The 23,203-nt window shown below is 36.7% G+C and overlaps 1 protein-coding gene across 4 annotated transcripts in view; it reads right to left on the reverse strand.

Annotated features, from left to right (window-relative positions):
- The window catches only part of ATP2C1 (ATPase secretory pathway Ca2+ transporting 1), a 117,449-nt gene that overhangs the window by 57,162 nt on the left and 37,084 nt on the right, over positions 1-23,203 (reverse strand). For all 4 annotated transcript variants that reach the window (XM_060011468.1, XM_060011469.1, XM_060011473.1 and 1 more), the window contains 4 exons: positions 7,733-7,843; positions 6,166-6,282; positions 3,265-3,354; positions 1,235-1,270 (listed from right to left, as the gene is read on the reverse strand). In XM_060011468.1, the coding sequence (XP_059867451.1) occupies positions 1,235-1,270; positions 3,265-3,354; positions 6,166-6,282; positions 7,733-7,843 (354 nt within the window). The remainder of the gene's footprint in view (positions 1-1,234; positions 1,271-3,264; positions 3,355-6,165; positions 6,283-7,732; positions 7,844-23,203) is intronic.

A 23,203-nucleotide genomic window follows, 5' to 3' on the forward strand; every position in this document is an offset into this window, starting at 1 on the left:
CACTATCTTTATGTAAAAGTCCACACTGAGTACGTTAAAATAGAAATTTTGTGGGATTTTTTCTGAGAGTAGGGGCTATTACCAAGCTACTGATGTCTTCCATACAAAGTGATAATACTGTAAGAATACTTCTGAAGCAAGCCACTCCATACATCTGTAGCATTATTAAAGATGCAAAAGGGTTCCAGTTACTGGTCCAGTGCGGCGTACCACCCACATGACCAAATGAATAGCTGTGTCCAATGAGGCTCAGCCTGGAATAACCTCTACTAAACTAACCCGCCACCTGCCCTAAGGCAACTTTTATCTGTTCTAAGCAAAAGTATTCCCTAGATACAGGATTCCTGATGGTGTACTAATGCAACTCACAAACTTGCTGCAGACAACCTGATTAAAACCGGCTTTTCTACACTGGGTGACTATAAAACAAATTACTAAATTAGAGATTACCACAGGAAAACTGGATGATGACAGGAAATACCCAAGGAATAAATCATAGATGTGGAAATAACCACAGCCACTTAAAATATAGTCTTAAGATTCAAATTAACATGAATTTCAAATGCCATATTAATTCTTCCCTAAACTAGAATAATTCTTCTAGTCTTATTAACCATGCTTTAAAACTTTTAGCTAATCAAATGACACCTGCCAACACTGTTCTAAAACCTAAAGAAGTTATCAGATATTTAAATAAACATAAAACTAAGCCCATGTTTTTATTTATATCTATACTGGTCAACAGAAATCCAGACATTATCTCCACATTATTCACATTAATTTTTTAAAGGGGGTTCCTTTTCATATATCTTCTTTACTGTTCCAATGTCTATGCTGAACAGGGAGTTCAATCCAGATCAGAACATCCCTTCCATTGAGGAATGAGGAATTTGAACTCTGGCCCAATTTGTTAACTGGAAAAAATTTAAAAGCCTACTGCTGGATTTTATTTCTATTACTGTACTTTTTGCTTCCATCTGCTTCAGTTATCTTTAACATCATCAAAAAAAAACTAGATTTCTTCATGCCACTGCCTAAACCAAAGCAGTCAAGTTGGTTCCACAAACTTCCTTGCAGAGTTATTGTTTTTGAAATTATTTCAAAAACAAAGAATAAATTGTTCTGACCAACATACCCATTAACTATACATTTTAACTAACATAAGCCACCTCGATTTTTTAAGCAATTAACTAAAATACCATTTTTATGTCATCAAAATAGGCTACTTACTCACCTGAACAAAGGCGACCGTAACGACGATAAGTATTGCCTAAACAAAACAAACAACCTTTTTAAATAAGACATTGTAATAACTGTTAATCATATCTTATTTTTCTGACTCTATCTGCAGCCCCAAGACACCAGACACTAAGCACAAAACATCCAGGGAAGGAATCACAACTCCGCCTTGAGGCCTGTGGGGAAAAACGGACAGGTGACAGGGACCTGCCTCCCCAGGAAGGCTTCTCAAACTCTTTGATCTCAGGATCCCTTTATGCTCTTACAAACAGAGGACCAGCTTTTGTTTATGTGACTTCCAGCTATTGATATTTACCATATTAAATACGTTTTCAATCACTCAGTTTTAATTTCTACTTATTATCTAAAAAAAAGTAAGCCCATTACATGTTAACATACAACATTTTTTATGAAAAATATTCCCCCCAAAAAATTGTGGGAAAAGTGGCAGTGTTTTCAATTTTTCTATCTTTAATGTCTGCTTTAATACAAAGCCAGATTCTCGTATCTGCTTCTGCATTCAATCTATTGATATGTTGATTAGGCTGAAGTATATGAACAAAATTCAGCCTCATTCAGATATTGTTGAAAAAGGGAGGAGTATTTTAAAAGCCTTTTCAGATGATTATGGATATTATTCTTAGCTACACCAAAATTAGACAACTGTTACTTCAAAAGTAATTTGCAATATAGAACTTAAAACTATATCAATGAACTTTTCATAATCTGTTATATTAAAATCTACTGATTTCTTTTGCATGTTTCATGGCTCTTTTGTCACCGAACATTTTGTATCATCATGCACTGGTCATTTAGAAAAGATTGATTCACTTGGTTATTCAAATCTTTCAAGTGTTGACACATTTCATAATAGTTAAAAAAAAAAATCACATTCACTAAAATCACTACTGATCTTATTAGAATAAGGTCTTAAATACTGGGAAGCTGTCCAGCATAAAATAATGCATAAAATTTTTGCAAAATTCTAATTATCACTGAAAGCTTGAATTTTACCATTGGCAACAAATTCTGTCAGTTGTTTTTCTTGTAGTGATAGGCTCATGCCACTCACTTTCAAAAAAAAGTATGCCAGTTATCCAAGTCTTAATAACCATAGTTTGTCTATCAGTCATTCTTTCGAGTAAAAGGCTAGTTCAGCTCAGCACACAGCCTTTCCTTGAAACAACCATCATACTTCAATGCGTACTTCCCATTTCATCACACAGAACATTAAAAAGGTATATATTTAAGGATCAAGACTTAATAAAATTAATTTTTACTGTTTTATCAAAAACACTGCTAAGAGAAACAAACAGTGAAAGAAAACAATGACTACTAGTTTGTTGCCATTATTTTGATTCAAGCCGAAACTCAGTTTTACCCGTCATCACTTTTGCGCCACTGATGCAAATGTCTATAGCAAAAAGACAATGTTTTTAGTTTTATGAAAGTAGTTTTGACCTCATATGCTCCCTTAAAAGAATCTCAGAGACTCCTGGGAGTCCACAAGCAAGAGCTGGTGAATCACAACTCTACGTTCATTTCTACTGTGTTCTTAAGCCTAACACACTTGCTTTAATCAATGCTTATACTTACTATAAATTTTTATACTACAATGAAACAGAAGGGCAAGAAAAAAAAAAAAGATGAAAGCCAGAATAACCTAACTGGAAAGAATAAAATACAGAGTACACTGTTAAATAATACTTTTAATTTTTTAAATGTCAGGCTTCAGTTCACGATTACTCAAACGTATTCTCAATTGGAAAGTAAAATAAATATTTAACTGGAAAATTATTATAAAATATTTCATATCTGTGAAATTATCGGATTGTTAAATAATTCTAGGGTGCCAATCACAGACCCTTGAACATTACATGAGATCACTGCAACTAAAACCAGAATTTGGATTTTAACAAAAAAACCTGAAGAAGCATTAAGGCATGTCTCAATTCATTTTCTAAAATAAAAGCCAATCCTAATTTATATGATTAACAATTTTTAAAAATATATATTTTTTCTTACCACAGTGATACTGACAGCATCATCAAACTGATGCATTAAAACACTGATGACTGCAGAAGCCAGAAGCAGCATAATAAGGGGATTTTTAAACTGAAAGTGAAAAAAAAACAGCAATTCAACAGTTTTGTATGAAAGACAGTTGTGCACCAGCACAGCAAAAGCCTAAAAAAAACAACTATCAGGGCATTATTACTTAAAACTAAGAATTTATCAATTCCTTATAGTACACATGTATTTTTAGTATACTATAAGCTGTTCTGAATTTCTACCCGGGCTAGAATAAATGGAAAATAACTTTGAAGCTAAAGGTTTACATTAAGCACTGGGTAGAACACCTAAATTATAAATTCCAAACATTCCTCAGCATTCCTATACTATAAGTAAATGGGTGTAGATTACAATTCTGTGGTTGACCCACCCACCACAGGAATAACCACCCCCCACCAGGGGAGGGGCGGGGCAGCTAAGAGCAGACAGTAAGATCCTCACCACAGAAGAAGCTGAAGATTTCCCCAACACTGGTTTTCCTGACATCTAGCTAGCAGAGATAAAAGTATCTAAAGAAACAAACCACAGCACCAACTCAATCAGGCAGCTCTTAAATGACCAAGCACCAGAGCCACCCCAAATTCTTCTAGTTGGACATCCTAGTTAAACGTCAGAGCTCTGCTGCCAGAGTGCCTTCCTCTGATGAAACGGTGCCAATCGCCGTCAAAGTTGCAAAGTAACTTTGCGAAGAATCCATCCCAGCAGAGAGCCTCAGCCCCTGGATATCATAACTGTGAAGTTAGACGCCACCACCTCCCACTCCCTTTATGGCTCCATTCCTTGGCACAGCTGTTGCAACCCTGCTTCACATCAGAATCACGTGAAGAGTTTCCAACAAATGCCCAGGTTCACACCAGAGCAATCAAATCAGAATCTCTGGGCACAGGGCCCAGGCTTCAGCATTTTTAAAGCACTCCCCAAGTGATTCTAATGCACAGAGGATTGAAAATCACTGCTCCAGCAAAATAAAAGTACAACTGCAATGTGGTTCAGGGTTGACAAACTACACACAAACTGAGCCAGAGTACCTGGGTCTGAATCCAGCTCCAATTTTGTGTGACCTTAATTTTTTAAGCCCTGGGGGTGCTTCCCTACCTTGTACCAAAAACTGTGGTAAGCATTAACCAAGAATGTATATTAAATCACTGTGTAAACTACAAACCCCTCAAACATTAGCTGCTATCACCACACTTCGAGAGCAAGGCCCATGATCATTTTATTTCACCCTAAAACAGCTGTGCCGTGGTACTAAGGAAACCACCTGATAGATGGCAGGCTCCAAATGTTTGCAGAACAACAAATTCAGTGTTCTCTGTAGAGGAGTGAGGAGTGGTCCAGTGCTTTATGATTAACAACTGATATTTACTGTTAATTACTGCTTGCACTTAACTACATTACAGGCACTATTTCATTTCATTCTCACAGCAATCTCATGATGCAGGTACTCTAGCTTTGAAACAGGATCAAGAAAGCAAAACATTAAAAATCATATTGCCTAATGATAAGTCAAATCACTGTAATTTATAAATCCAGAGTAAACTTCTGAAGTTTTACGTAATGTGGAAATGTGGTAAATGTGAGAATACAAATATACATATAAAAAATATTCCAATAAAAACAAGACAGATACAAGGTTCTTCTCTAAAAATTCAGCTTTTCTACTTTAGACAAATTCATTTAAATAAGTTAAAAATGATAAATTTTGGTTCATTAACAAGCAAGGCCCTTTAGAAAAGTTAAACGATGATATTTTTAAAAAAGAACCTGTAGCTTAGAAGGCATTAGAAAGTTTCTTCACTAAAAAGAATTTATTTGGGGCTTCCCCGGTGGCGCAGTGGTTTAGAGAGTCCGCCTGCCGATGCAGGGGACACGGGTTCGTGCCCCGGTCCGGGAAGATCCCACATGCCGCGGAGTGGCTGGGCCCGTGAGCCATGGCCGCTGAGCCTGCGCGTCCAGAGCCTGTGCTCGGCAACGGGAAGAGGCCACAACAGTGATAGGCCCGCGTACCACCCCCCCCAAAAAAAAGAATTTATTTGTATGGCAAACTAATCTTACTACTTGAAAACTGGCCATAGGAGTTTTTTTTTTTTTTTTTTTTTTTGGTACGCAGGCCTCTCACTGTTGTGGCCTCTTCCCGTTGCGGAGCACAGGCTCCAGACGCACAGGCTCAGCGGCCATGGCTCAGGGGCCCAGCCACTCCGCGGCATGTGGGATCTTCCCGGACCAGGGCACGAACCCGTGTCCCGTGCATCGGCAGGCGGACTCTAAACCACTGCGCCACCAGGGAAGCCCCATAGGAGTTTTTTAGCTTTTCACTAATATACTTGTCATAAAGATAAGAAAAATCCTACAGTAAATCTTTCTGAAAAGATTAGGACATTAATAAAATATAATTAAAAATAGCGATAATCTACTGATAGCTTACTATCTCCTAAGATTATTATCCCCATTTTATAGATAAGGCTCAGAGGATAATAAAGAGCACAGAGCTAGTAAGAAATAAAGGTGGAACTTGTACCCAGGCAGTCAAATGACCTAACTTTTACTAATTTTCTAAGCTAGCCATATTACTTTTAAAAAAGTTAGCATTTCTATAATAAAAAATATTTAAGACACCTGCAAAGGAAACTACTGTTAATAGTATCACCTCCATGTAATATGTCCTTAAAGATTTGTACACTAAAATCATAGAAATTCCAATGTAACAATAAACTCTAACAAATGAAAAAATTTAGGTAAAAAACATTTTAAAAAATTATTTCCTTTCTCCATAAATAACTTCACAAAAGTAAACAACTACATTTACAAAAATACATGTAAGTTACACAGCAGGAGAAAATAAAAATATCTCACCTGAGAAATATACTTCTTCCATAGTGGCTCATCTTCACTGATATCAAACTCATTCCAGCCATGGAAAGCTCTCCGATGACTTACTTCACATTTGTTTAGACCATTCTGAAGATCAGCCTATGAGATTTTACCCATAAAAGTCACTGAGAATATTAGCAGAGAAAAAAAAAAGAAAACACAAAAAAAGTACATACGTATGATCACACTTACAGGAACTTCTATGACAGTCAAAACTAATCTATGGGGACAGAAAGCATATCAGTGGTTGCCTGGGGCCAGAGCAGTAGGAGGGATTAGCTGCAAAAAACATGTGGAAGCTTTTCGGAGTGATGAAAATTTTCTACATCTTAATTGTGGTGGTGGTTACATCTGTCAAAATGCAAACTGTACATTTAATATGAGTACACTGTATTTTATATAAATTATACCTCAATAAAAAAAATTTTAATGTAAGCAACAAGATAGAGTTTAACAAACAAAAAAATTATGATTCTCTTTGGAGAAACAGAAATAACACAAACCAGTCAGGATGTACAGAAAACAAAATACCAGTACATTTTAACTAGTTTTCTTCATTTTCACTGTTGTCTTGTTGTTTTCTAAAATTAGTTTCTCCAAAAGATCATGCATGTTTCTTGCTCTCTGAGCCTATCAAAATTCTGAGATTGGTGTTACCTTTTGTTCTTGGACTGTATATTTATTCCAAGCAGAAAATCTGTGGTTCCTAAATTACTCAAAATAATGAAGTTAACATTAACTGGTTCTTGGGACATTTTATGCCCTATGAACACCACCTACATTCTTCAGTCACTGCCTCTCGTGATTTATTATTTTAACTATCATTAAGGTATAAATTATTTGCATCTCTAAAATAATTAAGTTTCTCTGGCCAAAAGCTTTATAACAGAGTTCACTAATAGTCTTGTGACACAAATATATTTAGAGTAAGTGGTTTTAAAACAGAGTATAAATACAACTCGCCTCCCAAAAAAAACCTCAAGAAAAGGATAACCGATGTTTTTAATGCCATTGTTAAAATATGTAAATTCTGAAGGAAGAATTTTAAATATTCTTTTCCTCATGTTTCATTAGATTGTGATTTTTAAAACTAGGAAGAGATTAAATTACATAAGCAAAGTTTATTTGCAGTTCTGAACTTGCACTTAGCTTTTACATTAGAAAACACATAAAAAAAAGATAAACTCCTAACTCTACTTATGTTAATAATTAAATTATTTTCCTAATCCAACTAATCCTCACAAAGCACAAATAGTCCCTAGCAATACTAATGATCTAGAGTTGCACTGTCCGATCAGGTAACCACTAGCCTCATGCACCTATTTAAATTTCAATGAATAAAAACTAAATTAAATTAATTTCAGTTCCTCCCCTAAACTATCTGTACTTTAAATCCTCAACTGTCATGTTTAACTAGTGGCTACTGCGCTGGACAGTGCAGAACAGAATATTTCTGTCATCACAGAAAATTCTACCAGATAGCACTTATCTATAGGGTCTAAGTGACTCATTCTACTATCCACTCCCTTCCTCCCCACCAAGCACTTACTTGGAGAATGCTTGCAACTTCACTGACTGGTAATTCACTTGCTTTTTTTGATGTCAATACAGGAATCATTGTCTCATTTTCAGCATTAGGAATTTTTTGAAAACGTGCAACCTAGGAAATAAAACCAAAGGAAAAATATTTGAATATACTAAACAATTCTAATGCGGTCTAGAATAAATGAAAATTCAAACGTTCCCAGAAACCTTTTTTCACAGTTAGAAAACAAATATTTTCAGACTAATAATGAGTATCCAGTCCTATTAAGATAATTTTATAGTATGTGCTATTCCAGAAAGCACATTTCAAAAATTAAGTCACCAGTGCTAGCTAGAACACAAAATAAGTTTCACATTAAAAAAAAATGCTATTTCTACACCAGTGTAATGAGTAAAAAGTAAAACAGATGTCCTGTCTAGCAGATCCCAATGATTACATGGAGTCATAATCCTCTAAACTCATTATGTTTAACACAAGGGACAAGGAACAGCTAAGCTTGCTCCATTTTAACTACTCCTGTTGACCAGCTCATTTCTTAACTATCCAGAAAGGACACCAGGCTACTCTACCGAAGCACCATGACAGAACATCAGAATTACAAACCCATTCTCAAACGAGGGGAAACAGAAAGCAGAGAAACCAGACAAGCAGAGGACACACAGGTGAGTGAAGGGGTTGTGAAGAAGCAGAGTGAGTCACAGAGATGATAGTAACCATGGCACCTACTTGATGCAGCTTCATAAGCAAATGTCTACAGAAAAGTGTTTAACACATTTCTAGAAATAAATCCCCAATCCAGACTTGAATCTTTATAGACAAGAAGTTTTGAAAAAGTATGAGAAAGGGAGAAAAAGCTCCACGCTGAAACTTTAGAGAAGAAAACATTTCAGCTGCCACACATGCACTGATTTAAACAATACTGAAAGTGAAGTGATCATCTTATTGCCAAGATACAAATCTTTAAGCTTTCAGGTGAAATGTTTTCAACCTTGGATAATCAACATATTTAGGATAAAATATTTCCCTAAAAATTGTTTTTGAGACAGCACTTCTTTAAGACAACAAATAAGGTCAAAAAATAATAATTTAAGTTTCTATTATTATTAAAGTATTATTATAGAGACCTGTATCCATTTAAAAAAAAAAAAAAACTCTGTACTTACTCCAAAAAAAACAGTAAATAGCTATGGAAAAAAAAAAAGTGTTTCCCAATGCATCCAAGTTCTGGAACAATCATATACACATTTTCTAATCTCATCTATTACAAAGGCATTGTTAAATATTTAAGTATTTTAAAGAAAAGAGCATAAAGTATTTTTCTTTTAATGAGAAGATACTAATGACCAAAAATTCTGAGGAAATTGGAAACAGATTACCTTTCTTGACATGGTTATTTTATCTTCTGAAATCATTAAGAAGGATCAAATATGTTTACACTGCCTGCAGTGACAATGAGATTAAGAAAATCTTTTATTTCTAAGATTCACGTACATTAATTTCTTCATATATAATATGAGGATAGTGCCTAAAGTTGTTTGAGGATTACATCCATTAATACATAATTTGACCCACTAGTAATAAACACTGAAATAGCTATTTTCTCCCAAGACTATTTAATATTTATACGCACGTACTCAATAATATAATGAGCTCAATAAATTATTAAGGCTAGTAATTCTTCTATTAGACATACTTCTATTAAACATATCATTAATATATTGGAAACTGCCACCTCCGGTTCAAGAGCCTTACTAATAAAAGTCTTTTTTAAAAGTTACCCTTTGGTAGTTGGTATATAAATAGAGTCTATGTTGGAACACACTTTACATAAAATCCCTCAGGAGCATTACATGGGCCCAAAAGAGCTCAAAAATCTCAACAGAAGGAAGTGAGACTATATTTCATTTAATAAAGGATAAGATAACTCTCTACATATATGAAGGGCAAGAGGGCAACCCCAAACCCAAAGGGTGAGTTTACAGCAGACCAACTTCAGGACTTAGAATGAAGAGTGCCAGATGCTGTGGGTGGTGGCAGAGGCTGGATGGCCAGCCATGATAAGGACCGGTTTCCACAACAGAGGGAGGCCACAGCCCAGTAAATTCTTGGCCAAAAGCAGTGATGTTAACTGTATTTATGCTTACTAGCCTCTATATCAACTTAAAATTATGAAATCATTAAATTTTAATCCTATTTTCTTTTTAAGCAAATGTTACAGAAATTTACCAACTCAGATGGGTCGTTAGTTATATAAATCATAAGAATATTTTAATTTGTTCATTCATTTACTCTTTTAACAAACACCTGCCATTTCTTGAGAATCTGACTCTGTGCTAGGCCCTTAGAATTTAACAGAGAGCAAAATAAGGAGTGCAACTGGAGGGAAACAGAAGACAGGTATTAACAAAGAATAGCAAAAATGAATGGAAACTGATATGATCACTACTATGAAGGAGTCCACAGCTAAGGGCGCTTGCAATCAGAGACTACAATCAGGACAGGAAAGGTCTGATGAGGAAGTGATGCTTATGGAAGTGAGAGGCAAGAAGCTGCCTGAGGGAGGGGATGGAAGAACAGAAGGAACTGAACGTGTGAGGAAGGGGGAGCACGGCGAGAGTGAAGCACTAAAGATGGCCAGCATTCATCCACTCACTCACTCAGTCCTTTGACACATAATCGATGCTTATTATTCTTGGTACTGGGGACACAAAAGTGACCAAACAGGTAAGAACTCTATCCTCATGGAGCTACATACCAATAGGAAGCAAAAGACCATAAATAATACATGATAAATGTTCTAGAAAACAATTAAGAAAAGAAGGATAAGCAAAGGAGGAGTTACTTCATTTTATATGGTGGGGGCTGGTGGGCACCACAAGGAAGACCTCTCCAGTAAGGTGACATTTGGGCATAGACCTGAAAGAAGCAAGGGAACCAGCTATTAGACATCTAGGTAGAAATGTCCAGGAGGAAGGTGGGTACATGTGCACCTAGGAGAGGTCCAGGCTGAAACAAGCACATGTCATCATGAGCATATAAATGGTATTAAATCTGAGGATAAACATACACACCAGCACAGAAGAAAGGGAAGAGGTCTGCAGGCTGACCCTAGGGCATCCTCCCAACAGACAGAAATCCAAGATGAGCAGTGACCAAGAGAAAAGACCAAGAAGGAGCAACCAGTGAGGTAAAAGGAGAACCAAGACAGAAGCAACTATTTCAAGGACAGTGTAATGGGCTGGGCCAAATGTTACTGAAAAATTAAGGTAAGAACTGAGAACTGACCACAGGACTTGGTGACAAGGAGATAAATAAATGAGCTCAGTGTAGTATAGTGGGACCCAAAAATCAGGAGTGGGTTCAGCAGAAACAGCAGGAGAGAAGTTAAGAGACAGCCAAGTATAAGTAATTCCCATTCTGATGCAAAAGAGGAGCAGGGAAATGGGATCATAGACAGAATGAAATGTAGGGTCAAGAGTTGGGTTTTTTTTTTTAAGATAGAAGGAATAACATCATGTTTGTATGTTGATTAGAATGATAACTAACAACACAGAAGAGAGACAGGACAACTGATAAAGCGATGTTCTGGACTAAATGAGAGGGGTGGAATCTGGCCAATTTCGAATAAGGCTGGCCTTAGATAACAGTTCATTCAGTTACAGATGGGAAGGCAGAGTAACACAAGTAGGATGCAGGCACGTTGGTAGCTATGGTGGAGGGAGCATATTGAAACACTCGTCTGAGAAATATCTGGATTGAAGAAATCAAGACAACATACAAAGCAAAAACAGGCTAAAGAAGTGGGTGGGGATCCTACAGGGTCCTATGGGCCATACTGTAGAATTTCTATATTGATCTTAAGAGCAAAAGGAAGACCCTGAACTGTGGTATGAAAAATAATAATAATAAATAAAGGCCACAAGTTGGAAAATAAAAGGAGTGGAGAGTAAAAGTGGTGAGAATACGACCAGTCTGGAACCTATTACATAAGTCTAAACAACAGCCTAATGTAGCTTGGACAGGGTGATGAGGTGCAGAAATAGTAGAAGTAGAGGTAAAAATGACAGGACATGATGATGAACTAGATTTCTAGCTTGTCTTATATGCTAAATAGTAACACTATTCACCCTGGTAAAGAATACTTGGAGACTCTTTTCAACAAATGGTGCTGGGACAACTGGATAACCACACAAAAAAGATTAAAGCTATACCCCTCCCTCACACCATATAATTTATATATATTAATTCAAAATGGATCAAAGACCTAAATGTAAGAGCTGAAACTATAAAACTCTTAGAAGACATGGGCTTAAATCTTTTTGACCATGGCATCCTAGACATAATGCCAAAAGTACAGGAAACAAAAGAAAAAGATTGCACATCATCAAAATTTTAAAATTTTGTGCTGCAAAGGACATCATGAAGAAACTTAAAAAGATAACCCACGGAATGGGAAAAAAATATCTGCAAGTCATTTATCTGATAAGGGGCTTATATCTACAATATATAAACTCCTACAATTCAACAAGAAAAAAGGACCAATAACCCAATTAAAAATGAGTAAAAGATTTGAACATATATTCCTACAAAGAAGATATACAAATGAGCAATAAGCACAAGAGAAGCTCAACATCATTAGTCATGAGGCAAATACATATTAAAACCACAATGAGATAATACCTCACACCCACTAGGATAGCTAAACTTAAAAAGACTGCCAATAAGACGTGTTGGAGAGAATGCAGAGAAACTGGAACGCTCATATGCTGTTGGTGAACTGTTAAAAGGTGCAACCACTATGGAAAAGTTTGGCAGCTATTACGTATTATTGTGCTATTATGCAAACATTTCAGCTTAAAAACAATCTTTGAGTGATTTAGTAATGCTTCAATTTTGAGACTTATAAAGTACAAGTAAGTTCACAGAAGTTGAAGGTAACCATCTTAACCACCTGAAATAAACCATTTTAAGAGATAATATGTCTTCCACATGTTATTTAGAAGTTCACTGTCTACAGATTCAGGTTTCAGGGAAAACTTCCCTGAGCTAAGCCATGAAGAACGGACGGCAGAGAATAGCTAAGATATGCCAAGGAAGTATTCCGAACAAGAGATGAACACTACTAAAAGTCACAGCAATAGAAATTTAATTTGTATGTAAGTAAGCCAATCTGGCTAAAATGAAAGAACTGTTTTATTATGTACCTCTACCTCTACTAAATGAGTCAGATCTACTCAGACAGTAAGACAAGCTATAAGTCTTTAATTGGATGCATTTAAAAACTGCAGAAACTTTCAGATCTTTAGGATGTTATAATTCAGTCAAATATGGGTCCTATATACATAGGCCCCATAACAGACCTACTGAACGTATATTTCCATTTTACCAGGATTCCCAGGTGTTTCACTCATATTTTTGAGTCTAAGCACCGTTATCCATCAGTTTCCAATTCTCATACAAATCAGAATTATATGGGGGTTGCTACAGACTTGAACTGTGTTCCTCTCTATTCATAAGTTGAAATCCTAACCCCCCAACGTAATGGTATTCAGACATGGGGCCTAAGGGAGGTAATTAGGTTATAAGGGTGGAACCCTCATGATAGGACCAGGGCCCTTAAAACAAACACCAGAGAGAGCCTGCATGTGCATGAGCGGGGCAGGCAGGCAGGCTCTCCCCCCACCCCCACCCTGCCCCGCTCCCACCATGTGAGGACATAACAAAAAGATGACCAGCTGCAAGCCAGGAGAGGACCCTCACCAGCACCCTGATCTTCGACTCCCCAGGCTCCAGAACAATGAGCAATAAGCCACCCAGTCTATGATAGCAGTCAGAGCAGACTAAGACAGGGGTCTTCTGTTTCTGTTTTAATCCAAGTGTCCAGGCCCCATCCTATACAGTGTGAATTATTAGGTCTAGGGTGAAGCCAAGACATTTATTTTTAAAAGCTCCCCAGGGCAGGTCTAATGTGCAGCCAATGTTGATAATCACTGGCCTAGAGAATGGGGCTGAAAGGCACAGTTAGATTAAATATGAACATTATAATATTTTATTTTTAAAAGGTAAATACCTTCTAAAATGAGCTACCACCAGAAGTTTATACACTCTCCCTGGGGAAAAATTAATTTTACAAATTCTGTTACTTCATTCAGCACATGAGCAGAAATCTGATTTTTAAAAGAAAGTCAGCAAAGGTAGCCCAAATTACCCAAAAGAAGTCAAGCCATGGGGGAAAACTGAAAATACTTCATCCCTGCAAAGTTGGGGAGTTATTAAACAGAGTTATTAAAAGTTTTCAGGTCAACTCTTTGGCAGTAAGTTTTCCAAGTTTCACTTGCAAGTAATCAGAAAGACCTCTAATGCCCAAGAAAACCAAGTCTGCCAGGCAGTGAACTTGAACGAACCAGGCACCTCTCCACAGTTGTTTAGTAACTATAGCATGGGAAAGCAGGGCTATCCTGGGAACTCTAAAGGCCAAACCATACAATGCTACTATAAAAATGTGAAGAAGGCATACACAGGCAGAAGAAAACAACAGTGACAAAGCAGTTCCAACAACACTGAGGACAGCAGTTCCAAGAACTGCAGGTTCACAGTGATTTACAGAAATCAAGTAGACCTGCTCAATTGCTTGTTGATTAAAGCTAAAAGTGAATGACACTAAACAATCTCACCTAGATGTGGTTGTAATTACTAACACAGAGAAGCTTACGTGCATAAAACACACTCCAGGTAGAAGGGAGAATTCGCACTTTTGGTACGAGCAAGTCATAATTGTAAGAAAGGCCCATGACACTATCATTAGAAATACTAGTGAATTTTGGTCCCAAAGGTATTGACCAAATGACTCCTAGTTTCTTTAACTGACCTTCTGGTTGAGAACAAGGCAGCCAGTATTTTTCTGTAACCCTGTGTAAGTGTTTATATCCACACCACACCACACTCAGCAGGCGGGGGGGGGCAGGGGTGGGAGGGGGATAACAGTAGAGTACAGCAGGTATCAAACCAAACATCCCCTTCAGAATGGGAAGACAGGACAAGGTCCCATGCCCACTCCAACTTCAAACAATAGTTTTGTTTTTATGTATTCTATGTTTTAGCTTTGGGGGAAAAATAGTATTTAAACAAAGAGTTTTACAGCTTTAAAGGGGGGGTGTTGGGGGAGGGGGTGAAACACTCTAGTATAGTGATTTTTCAAACTTACTAGTTTCAGGTCAACTCTTGACAATAAAAATTTTCCAAGGTTCACTTGCAAGTAAACAGAAAGACACTAGTAATCAGAGAGATTACTAGTGAACCTCAGAATCACCTGGAGGGCTTGTTAAAACACAGGTGACTGGGCCCCAGCCTGAGTTTCTGAATCAGCTGGTCTTGGGTAGGTCCAGAAATTACATTTCTAACAAGTTCTCAGGGAATGTTGATGATGCTGGTCCAGGGACCACTGCTCTGGTCAAGGTCAGACTTGACTAGATCCCAATTTATAATCCCAATTCTATGTCTTGCCATCTCTGTGTCCCAGAACAAGTTACTAACTTCTCTGTGTCTTTTTTTCTCAGTGGGAAATTGAAATATTACCTATTTTCATTTCAACAAGAGCTAAAAGAAACACCATTTATAGAAGTGTGTAGCATGGTGCCTAGCATGTGGTTCCCTTCCCCTAATGTTAACACTAGTGATATAACATTTATGCATCTGTCTCGCCCCCACTCTAGATCTTCACATGAGTATGACATGGTTTTTGTCATCTTGGTACCCTCTGCGAAGCTCTTAACAATATCCAGCATCAGAAGTACTATTTGAAAAAAAGAAAATACTGTGATTTTTCTTAATGGACAATTACACAGCAATAGAATAGTATTATCCTGAGACATACCTATGCCTCTTAAACGATGTTTCACTGAAAATACAAAAAGGTGACAGGACTGATCAGAAAGAGTATGTAATCATCCACAAATTTAGACTACTATCTTCTACAAGGACTAGGCAAGTCCATGTATTTCACCTTTGAAAGTGTTGAGATCAAGGTTTCCAATTGCCAGACACTGTATTTTATTGGCAAATGTAGCAGCCATGAAAGCAGGAAAAGTCAGCCTGTCCCTGATGAAGCTCTCCAAGGATCAGACTGCTGGCATGGAGCAGAGCAGAAGCTGGCAAGTGTCTCCTTGTGGGCAAGTCTTATTAATAAGTGAGGTGTTTATCAAGAATACAGGTTCTAGAAGTATTCTTGGCAAAAAAATTAAAGCTGCACTGTGACCAGTGGTAACTAGGTCTAGAACAATGCTTCTCAACCCCAACTGTATGTTAAAATCACCTGGGGAGCTTTTAAAAATTTCTACAACAGCCAGAACTCCAGACCAATTAAATAAGAATCCACAGGAATGGTCCCAAGGATGGGTGGGTACCAGGTATAGTTCTTTTTTAAAAAACTCCCGAAGTGATAACATACAGTCAGTGCTCTTATTAACCCATCCATCAATTTACAAGAAACACAGGAGATAAAGAAGCACATTAAATGACCTCAAAAGAATGTACTCAGCAAATTCCAGGCTGTGGGAAATTTTACAGAACAAACAACCTGATTTTGTAAACAAACTACAAGGAAAAGAAAAGAAGGAACATTTTTAGACTAAGAGATATTTAAGAGATATTTACGGCCCAATTACGGTGTGTGGGCTATATTTCAATCTTGATTCGAATAAATAAACTTGGGGGAAAAAAATCAATCTGAGATCACAGTTGCATTTAACTGTTTTATCTCTTTCCTTAAATCTGGAACAGTTCCTCACTCGTTTTGTCTTTCATGACCTTGACACTGGAAAAGTACAAGCAGGGAGTACTATAGTGATATCCTACAAACTACAACTTGGGTTTGATTTTTCTAAATGGATGCAAGTGATGCATTTTGGGGGAAAGGGAAACACCACAGAAGTAATGTTGTATCCTCCTCAAAACATCATTATCAAGAGGCATATGATGTTTATGAGAAATGGAATACTGTCTGCCATATCAGTAAACAAAGGATTTCACAGTCATCATTGATTGTAGCCACCAACCTACGGTGAGCTGGTGAGCCCTGAGGAAACTCCGGAAATGGAAGCACAGGATACTGGCCCCAGATAGCTGAGGTACATATCAAAGGAATGATTTCAGTGTGCCCAGACTCTTACATTTTCCCATACAAAGAAAGGCGCTAAATTCCTTAATTTGGGATATCTGGTTTTCTTTAATTAATAATAATCTTTTGATGTTCAGAATACCTGCCCTTTGTTGCAGAACTCCTATATATCCTGGATCCCCCCTCTGCCTCCTCGGAGCAGTTCTCTAAGGGTTACTTGAGATGCTGCCTCCCGGGCTTGAAGTCCTAAAAATTCCCACTGAATAAAACATAACTCTCAACTTTTAGGTTGTGAATAATTTTTAGTTGACATTTATTATAGATTTGTCTCCCCAGAATTCATATGTTGACGCCCTAACCCCGACGATGTAACTATATTTGAGACAGGGCCTTTAAGGAGGTAATTAAGGTTAAATAAAGTGGTAAGAGTGGGGCCCTAATCCAAGAGGACTGGTGTCTTTGTAAGAAAAGGAAGACCAGAAGCAGGCACACACAGAGGAAGGGCCACACGAGGTGAGAAGGCAGCTGCCTGCCGCCAGGAGGCCTCACCAGAAACTAAGCCTGCCAACACCTTGATTTTAGACCTCCAGTCTCCAGAACTGTGAGACAATGAATTTCTGTTAAGCCACCTAGTCTGTGGTATTTTTGAGTACTTCCTAACTTTCTGGCACCAAAAGATATTCAAGCTTATCTCTGCATCTTCCTTGCCCCTACATTAGAATCAGCCCCTTCTCCAGGGAGCCTTAGTTCCTTTCATTGACAAACATTATTCGGAAGTGTCATGGCTTTAAGGCCTTCACCACAGGCTGAGTTAAGGAATATATACATATATGCACAAACACATATCTATATCTATTTTTATATTTATCTGTAAATATGTTAAAAACCATGAGTCCATACTGAAGCTGCCGATGCCAATCTAACTCTACAGAAGTTCATTACAGCATTTTCCCTTTACTTATCTGGAACACTTTTCTCTTACAGTGAAAAACCTGACTTTCATTATCACCATTATATATATTTATTTGCTCTAATCTAGAATACACAGAGTAGTTTTGGAGTTCTAACCATATCACTGTAAAAAAAAATCTAACTCGAGTACAGTATTTGTGTACAGTTCTGTCTTTAGTCTCAAGTTTGTTTATAGTTCTTTTGTCAACAGCCTTATATAGTCAAAACCCTGTATTCCTAAATTACTTAGGTTAGTTCTTCCCATGCCCACCCTTTAGTGTGGTTATGTTATTCATTTGAAATATAGTTAGGTTCATTTGTTTCTGTTTGTATTATTCCATTTGGGATTTGGGGCATATTTTTTCCCATCCTCTCCCCCATCCTTGTTAATCGTGTTTATTTGAGTATATAAAACATTAATTTAGTTCTAACAGTTAAAACTACTCAAAATAGGTAAAATCAGAGAAGTGTCAAGCCCTCTCCATCCTTTCAATCTCTCTGTACCCCACCCTCTTTATATAACCAATCTTGTTTCTAGTTTAACTTTCCTATGTTTCCTTCTGTTCAAATGAGCATATGTGTGTTTATTTTCTGATTTCCTCTTCTTTTGCTTAGAGTAACATAACCTATATAGATATTCTCTTTTTCACTTAACAGTATATCCTGGAGATCAATTTATCAGTCAGAGTTCAGTTCAGGTATCTTCCTCATTCTTCCTATAGCTGCATACCACTGTTTTATACACACACACACACACACACACACACACACACACACACACACACTCTCTCTCTCTCTCTCTCTCTCTCTCTCTCTCTCTTTCTCTCTCTCTCTCTCTCTCTCCATACACCACAGTTTATTCAGCCACTCTCCTACAAAGGAGATTGCACACAATGACCCATAAATAACCCTGCATAAGGAATTTCATATCTGGAGTTGTACCTTCAGGGAAAATTCCTACAGTTGAAACTGATAGCTCAAAAGGCAAATGCATATGTAGGGCTTTGTTGCATATTGCCAAATTCTCCAAAAAAGTTGTACCAGTTTGCCTTATCGGGAATGTATAATATGTGTCTGTTTCCTCATACCCCTGCCAACAGGATGGACGGTTATACTTTAATTTTTGTCAATCTGACAGCTAAAACATGGTATCTCAGTGCACTTAAATTTGCATTTCTCTAATTATGAATTTAAAAACATTTCATATGTTAGGGGCCATTTTCATATGCTGGGGCGGGTGATTATCCTTAATGTATTTTGATCATTTTTCTATCAGGTTACTGTAGTAGATTCTCTCAAATTTTATATATATATATTCTCTCAAATTTTAAGAGTTATTTATATATTAGAGATCTCAGCCCTTTATCTTGATATATTGCAGATATTTTCTTCTAATCTATCAGCTGTCTTCACTATATGTTTTTTGCCATGCAAAAAAAAATTTCATTTTAATGTAATAAAATTTATGAATCCTGTCTCTTACTTTCTTTGTATTTTGAGTCATTCTTGAAGACTCAATATTAAGAACATATTTTAAGAGCTAAAATGCCCAGTTCCATGAACTATCTGGTACTCAATAACTAAGGGTATAATGACTAAATATTACACGAGGTAGAACTTAGAAAGTAACTGCCAAACTTAACAATACAGAATCTTTAAAGAAAAAAAAAAAAAAAACAGTATGTCTTGGTCATAATCACAAAATTCAATGATCTACCTCACACAATATACAAATATTAGATCAAAATGGAGCAGCTACCTAAATGTAAGTACTAAAAGCCATAAAACTCTCAGAAAAAAAAAGAGGATCAATCTTCATGACCTTGGATTCTTGACAATGGACTCTTAAATAAGACACCAAAAGCACAAGTAACAAAAAGAGAAAAAATAGATAAACTGGACTTCATCAAATTTTAAAACTTTTGTGTATCAAGACATTATCAAAAAAATGAAAAGACAACCTATAGAATAGGGGAAGTTATTATAGATTATTTATCAATAAGGGTTTAATATCCAGAATATATAAAGAACTCCTAAAACTAAACAACAAAAATACAAAAAACCCCATTAGAAAATGGTCAAAGGACCTGAATAGACATTTCTCCATTTGTGTATGTATAAATGGCCAATAAGCACATGAAAAGATGTTCAACATCATTAGTCATAATGGAATGCAAATCAAAATCATAATGACATACTACTTCATATATACTATGATGGCCAGAATTTTTTCCTTAATTAAAAAAAAAAGGAAAATGAGAAGTGCTGGTGAGGATGCAGAGAAACTGAAACTCTTGTTTATTGCTGATGGGACTGGAAAATGGTGCAGTTACTGTGCAAAACAGTTTGATGGTTCCTCAAAAAGCTAAACATAGAAAAATCATATGACCCAGCATTTCTACTCTCAGGTATAAACCCAATATATAATTAAAAACAGAGCCTCAGATATTTGTAGACCAATGTCTAACGCAATATTATTCACAACAGCCAAAAGGTGGAAACAACCCAAGTATCCATCCACAGATAAACAGATAAACAAAATGAGGTATATACATACAATGGATTACTATTCAGCCACAAAAAGAAATGAACTTCTGATACATATACAACATGGATAAACCTTGAAAATATGCTAAGTGAAATAAGCCAGAAACAAAAGTACAAATACTGTATGAGTCCACTTACGTGAAATATCTAGAATAGGCAAATTCATAGAGGCAGGAAGTAGATTAGTGGTAACCAGGTAACAGCGGTAAAGAACAGGATCACTGACCCTTTTCAAGTCTACCTATATTAGCCATATTACCTCCAACTTAAAAAAAACCTCCAAAATGTACACTTCTTTGAACAAAAGTGCTTCTTAAAAGTGCTTTATAACACATATTTGTAGCTTTTTTCCTACAACAATGCCGTTAAAAAAAAAAAATCAATCATACAGATTCTCCTGCCAATTTTCATCCATCTGATCCCAAGTTTTAGTAGACTTTTTTTTAAGTGTCTAAGTAAAATAAGTGTTTCATTTTAATTTTCAGCACACAGAACTTTTTTTTTCTTTAGTATCTTTAGTATTTGGCATAATCATAATACAAATAAACAACAATGAATATGTTGTACTATTCTATATAACAAAGTTATCCTGTTGTAGGAGAGAGACTATAGAAATAATTCACTGTTTATAAGTTCAAACTGGGTTCAATATACACAGAAATATTTTTCTGGCCCTGTCCATTTAATAATCAAAAATTTTTGCCTTCAAAACTATGTGGTATAAAAGCAACTATACTCCAATAAAAATTAATTTAAAAAAATTAAAAGGAACGTGAACTCAAGAAAAAAACCCAACTATGTGGTATATATAGATTTTAGATAGCAAAAGGGAAGTGAGAAGACTCAAGCTTTTGTCTTGCTACTGAGAACTAATTCACCTTAGAGCCATATACTCGCCTGTTTCCATCTCAGTTATCTAATTCTCAGACCCTTCTCAAAAAAGAAGCAAAAAGGAAAAAACAAAAAACAGGATAAAGGATTCAAAGCTCTTTCAGAAGGTGTAGGTAGATACACTCCCCTTTCCACTGCTTTTTCACCACTTAGGTAGGCTATTTAGTTCTCTTAAGATTTAACATTGGATCATTATTTTAAAAAATATTTTTCATATTCATAATAAAAATTTCAGCAGTAAAATAATGCATGCACGCCTTATAAATATGCAGTTGTTTCCCACGCCATAGAAGTTCTGTTGTTTTTTAACATCTTTACTGGAGCATAATTGGTTTACAGTGTTGTCTTAGTTTCTGCTGTATAACAAAGTGAATCAGCTATATGCATATGTATATCCCCATATCCCCTCCGTCTTGCGTCTCCCTCCCACCCTCCTTATCCCACCCTTCTAGGTGGTCGCAAAGCACTGAGCTGCTCTCCCTGTCAGCACACAGAACTCTTTAAGCAAGATTCAGAAATAGACTCTGGCATTCATTCCCAGCTGTTGTCTGTTGAATACTGTTGTAAACCATCTGTAATCCAACAGAGACTAAAGTCTTACATAAAATGAACCTATCCAAAAAAAGAGCTCACATTTTTAATATGCTGTCTCAAAGAAAAAAAAAAAAGCCCTCTTACCTAGTTAGGTTTTTTTGGTTTTGTAAAATCCACTACTCAATACTTTGCTTCTGCTAACCACGACAGTAGCTGCTTCCAAGGACACAATTAGGGGAATGAATTCCTAATCAGTACACGCTAACAAAAGCCATGTTTTGAAAAACCAATCCCCAACATGAATGAGAAGAGCAGGCAAGAAAACACCACTTTTGTATATGGATAATAAAAAGATAAAGAAAACTGGGGGATCAAGTTACACAGAAAAGCTAAGACATCATAGATTCAGTCTCCCACTTCATTAGCCAGACAACTTGATTTCTTTGTTTTTACATCTTTATTTACAATGGTGTGCTAGTTTCTGCTTCATAACAAAGTGAATCAGTCACACACACACATATGTTCCCATATCCCTTCCCCCTCGCGTCTCCCTCCCTCCCACCCTCCCTATCCCACCCCTCTAGGTGGTCACAAAGCACCGAGCTGATCTCCCCGTGCTATGCGGCTGCTTCCCACTAGCTATCTATTTTACGTTTGGTAGCAGACAACTTGATTTCTGCACTGGTATCAGCTATTTCTTTTCCAAGCCAAAAGAAACTGGTACTGCAGTAATGTACAGTAGTTTTGAAAAGCAAAATAATAATAATAATACAAGCTAAGTTTTGACTAACTCCATTAAACAATCACATTCTAAGCCCAACCCCCAAGGAAATCATAGTTCCTACCTCACTTTAAACACTCACAACCCATGAGTATCTCTAAAAGGAATGTTACCCAATAGGAGACCATAAGAATCCTATTAGCACAATTTAGTTTGCTTTACATGTCCTAATAATGCTGCCTAACACAGGATACAAGAATGGTGTATCCTCTATTATTAGTAACATATATAACTGATACATTTAGTGACAACTGAATTTGGACTGACTCAGAAAGCCTCAGAGATGGCTAAATAAAAAGTCCAAACCCACACGTCTGTAAGTGGCCCACCTAGGCCAAGAAGTCTACCACTTAGTCCCCCTGCCTGAAATGCCTGCAGCATATCTCTACAGACAAGAGGAACCAGGTCCAGCCTGCATGCTTGACACCCCACTAAGCTTCAGACCCCATTCATTCCATGAGACTTTTTGTGACAACTCCTCATAACACTGAACTAAATTACTCACCCCCTAGTATCCTACAGCTCCTCCAAATGTCTTTATCCCTCCACTACAATGTAAATTCAATGGCTTCAAGAACTGCAGGCCACACAAACCAGTGTTGGCCATGCCTGACACATACCTGGTTCTCAGTAACTGTTAAAAGGATAAATGAAA

The sequence above is a fragment of the Delphinus delphis genome, chromosome 4, assembly GCF_949987515.2.
Source record: "Delphinus delphis chromosome 4, mDelDel1.2, whole genome shotgun sequence".
Taxonomy (NCBI): domain Eukaryota; kingdom Metazoa; phylum Chordata; class Mammalia; order Artiodactyla; family Delphinidae; genus Delphinus; species Delphinus delphis.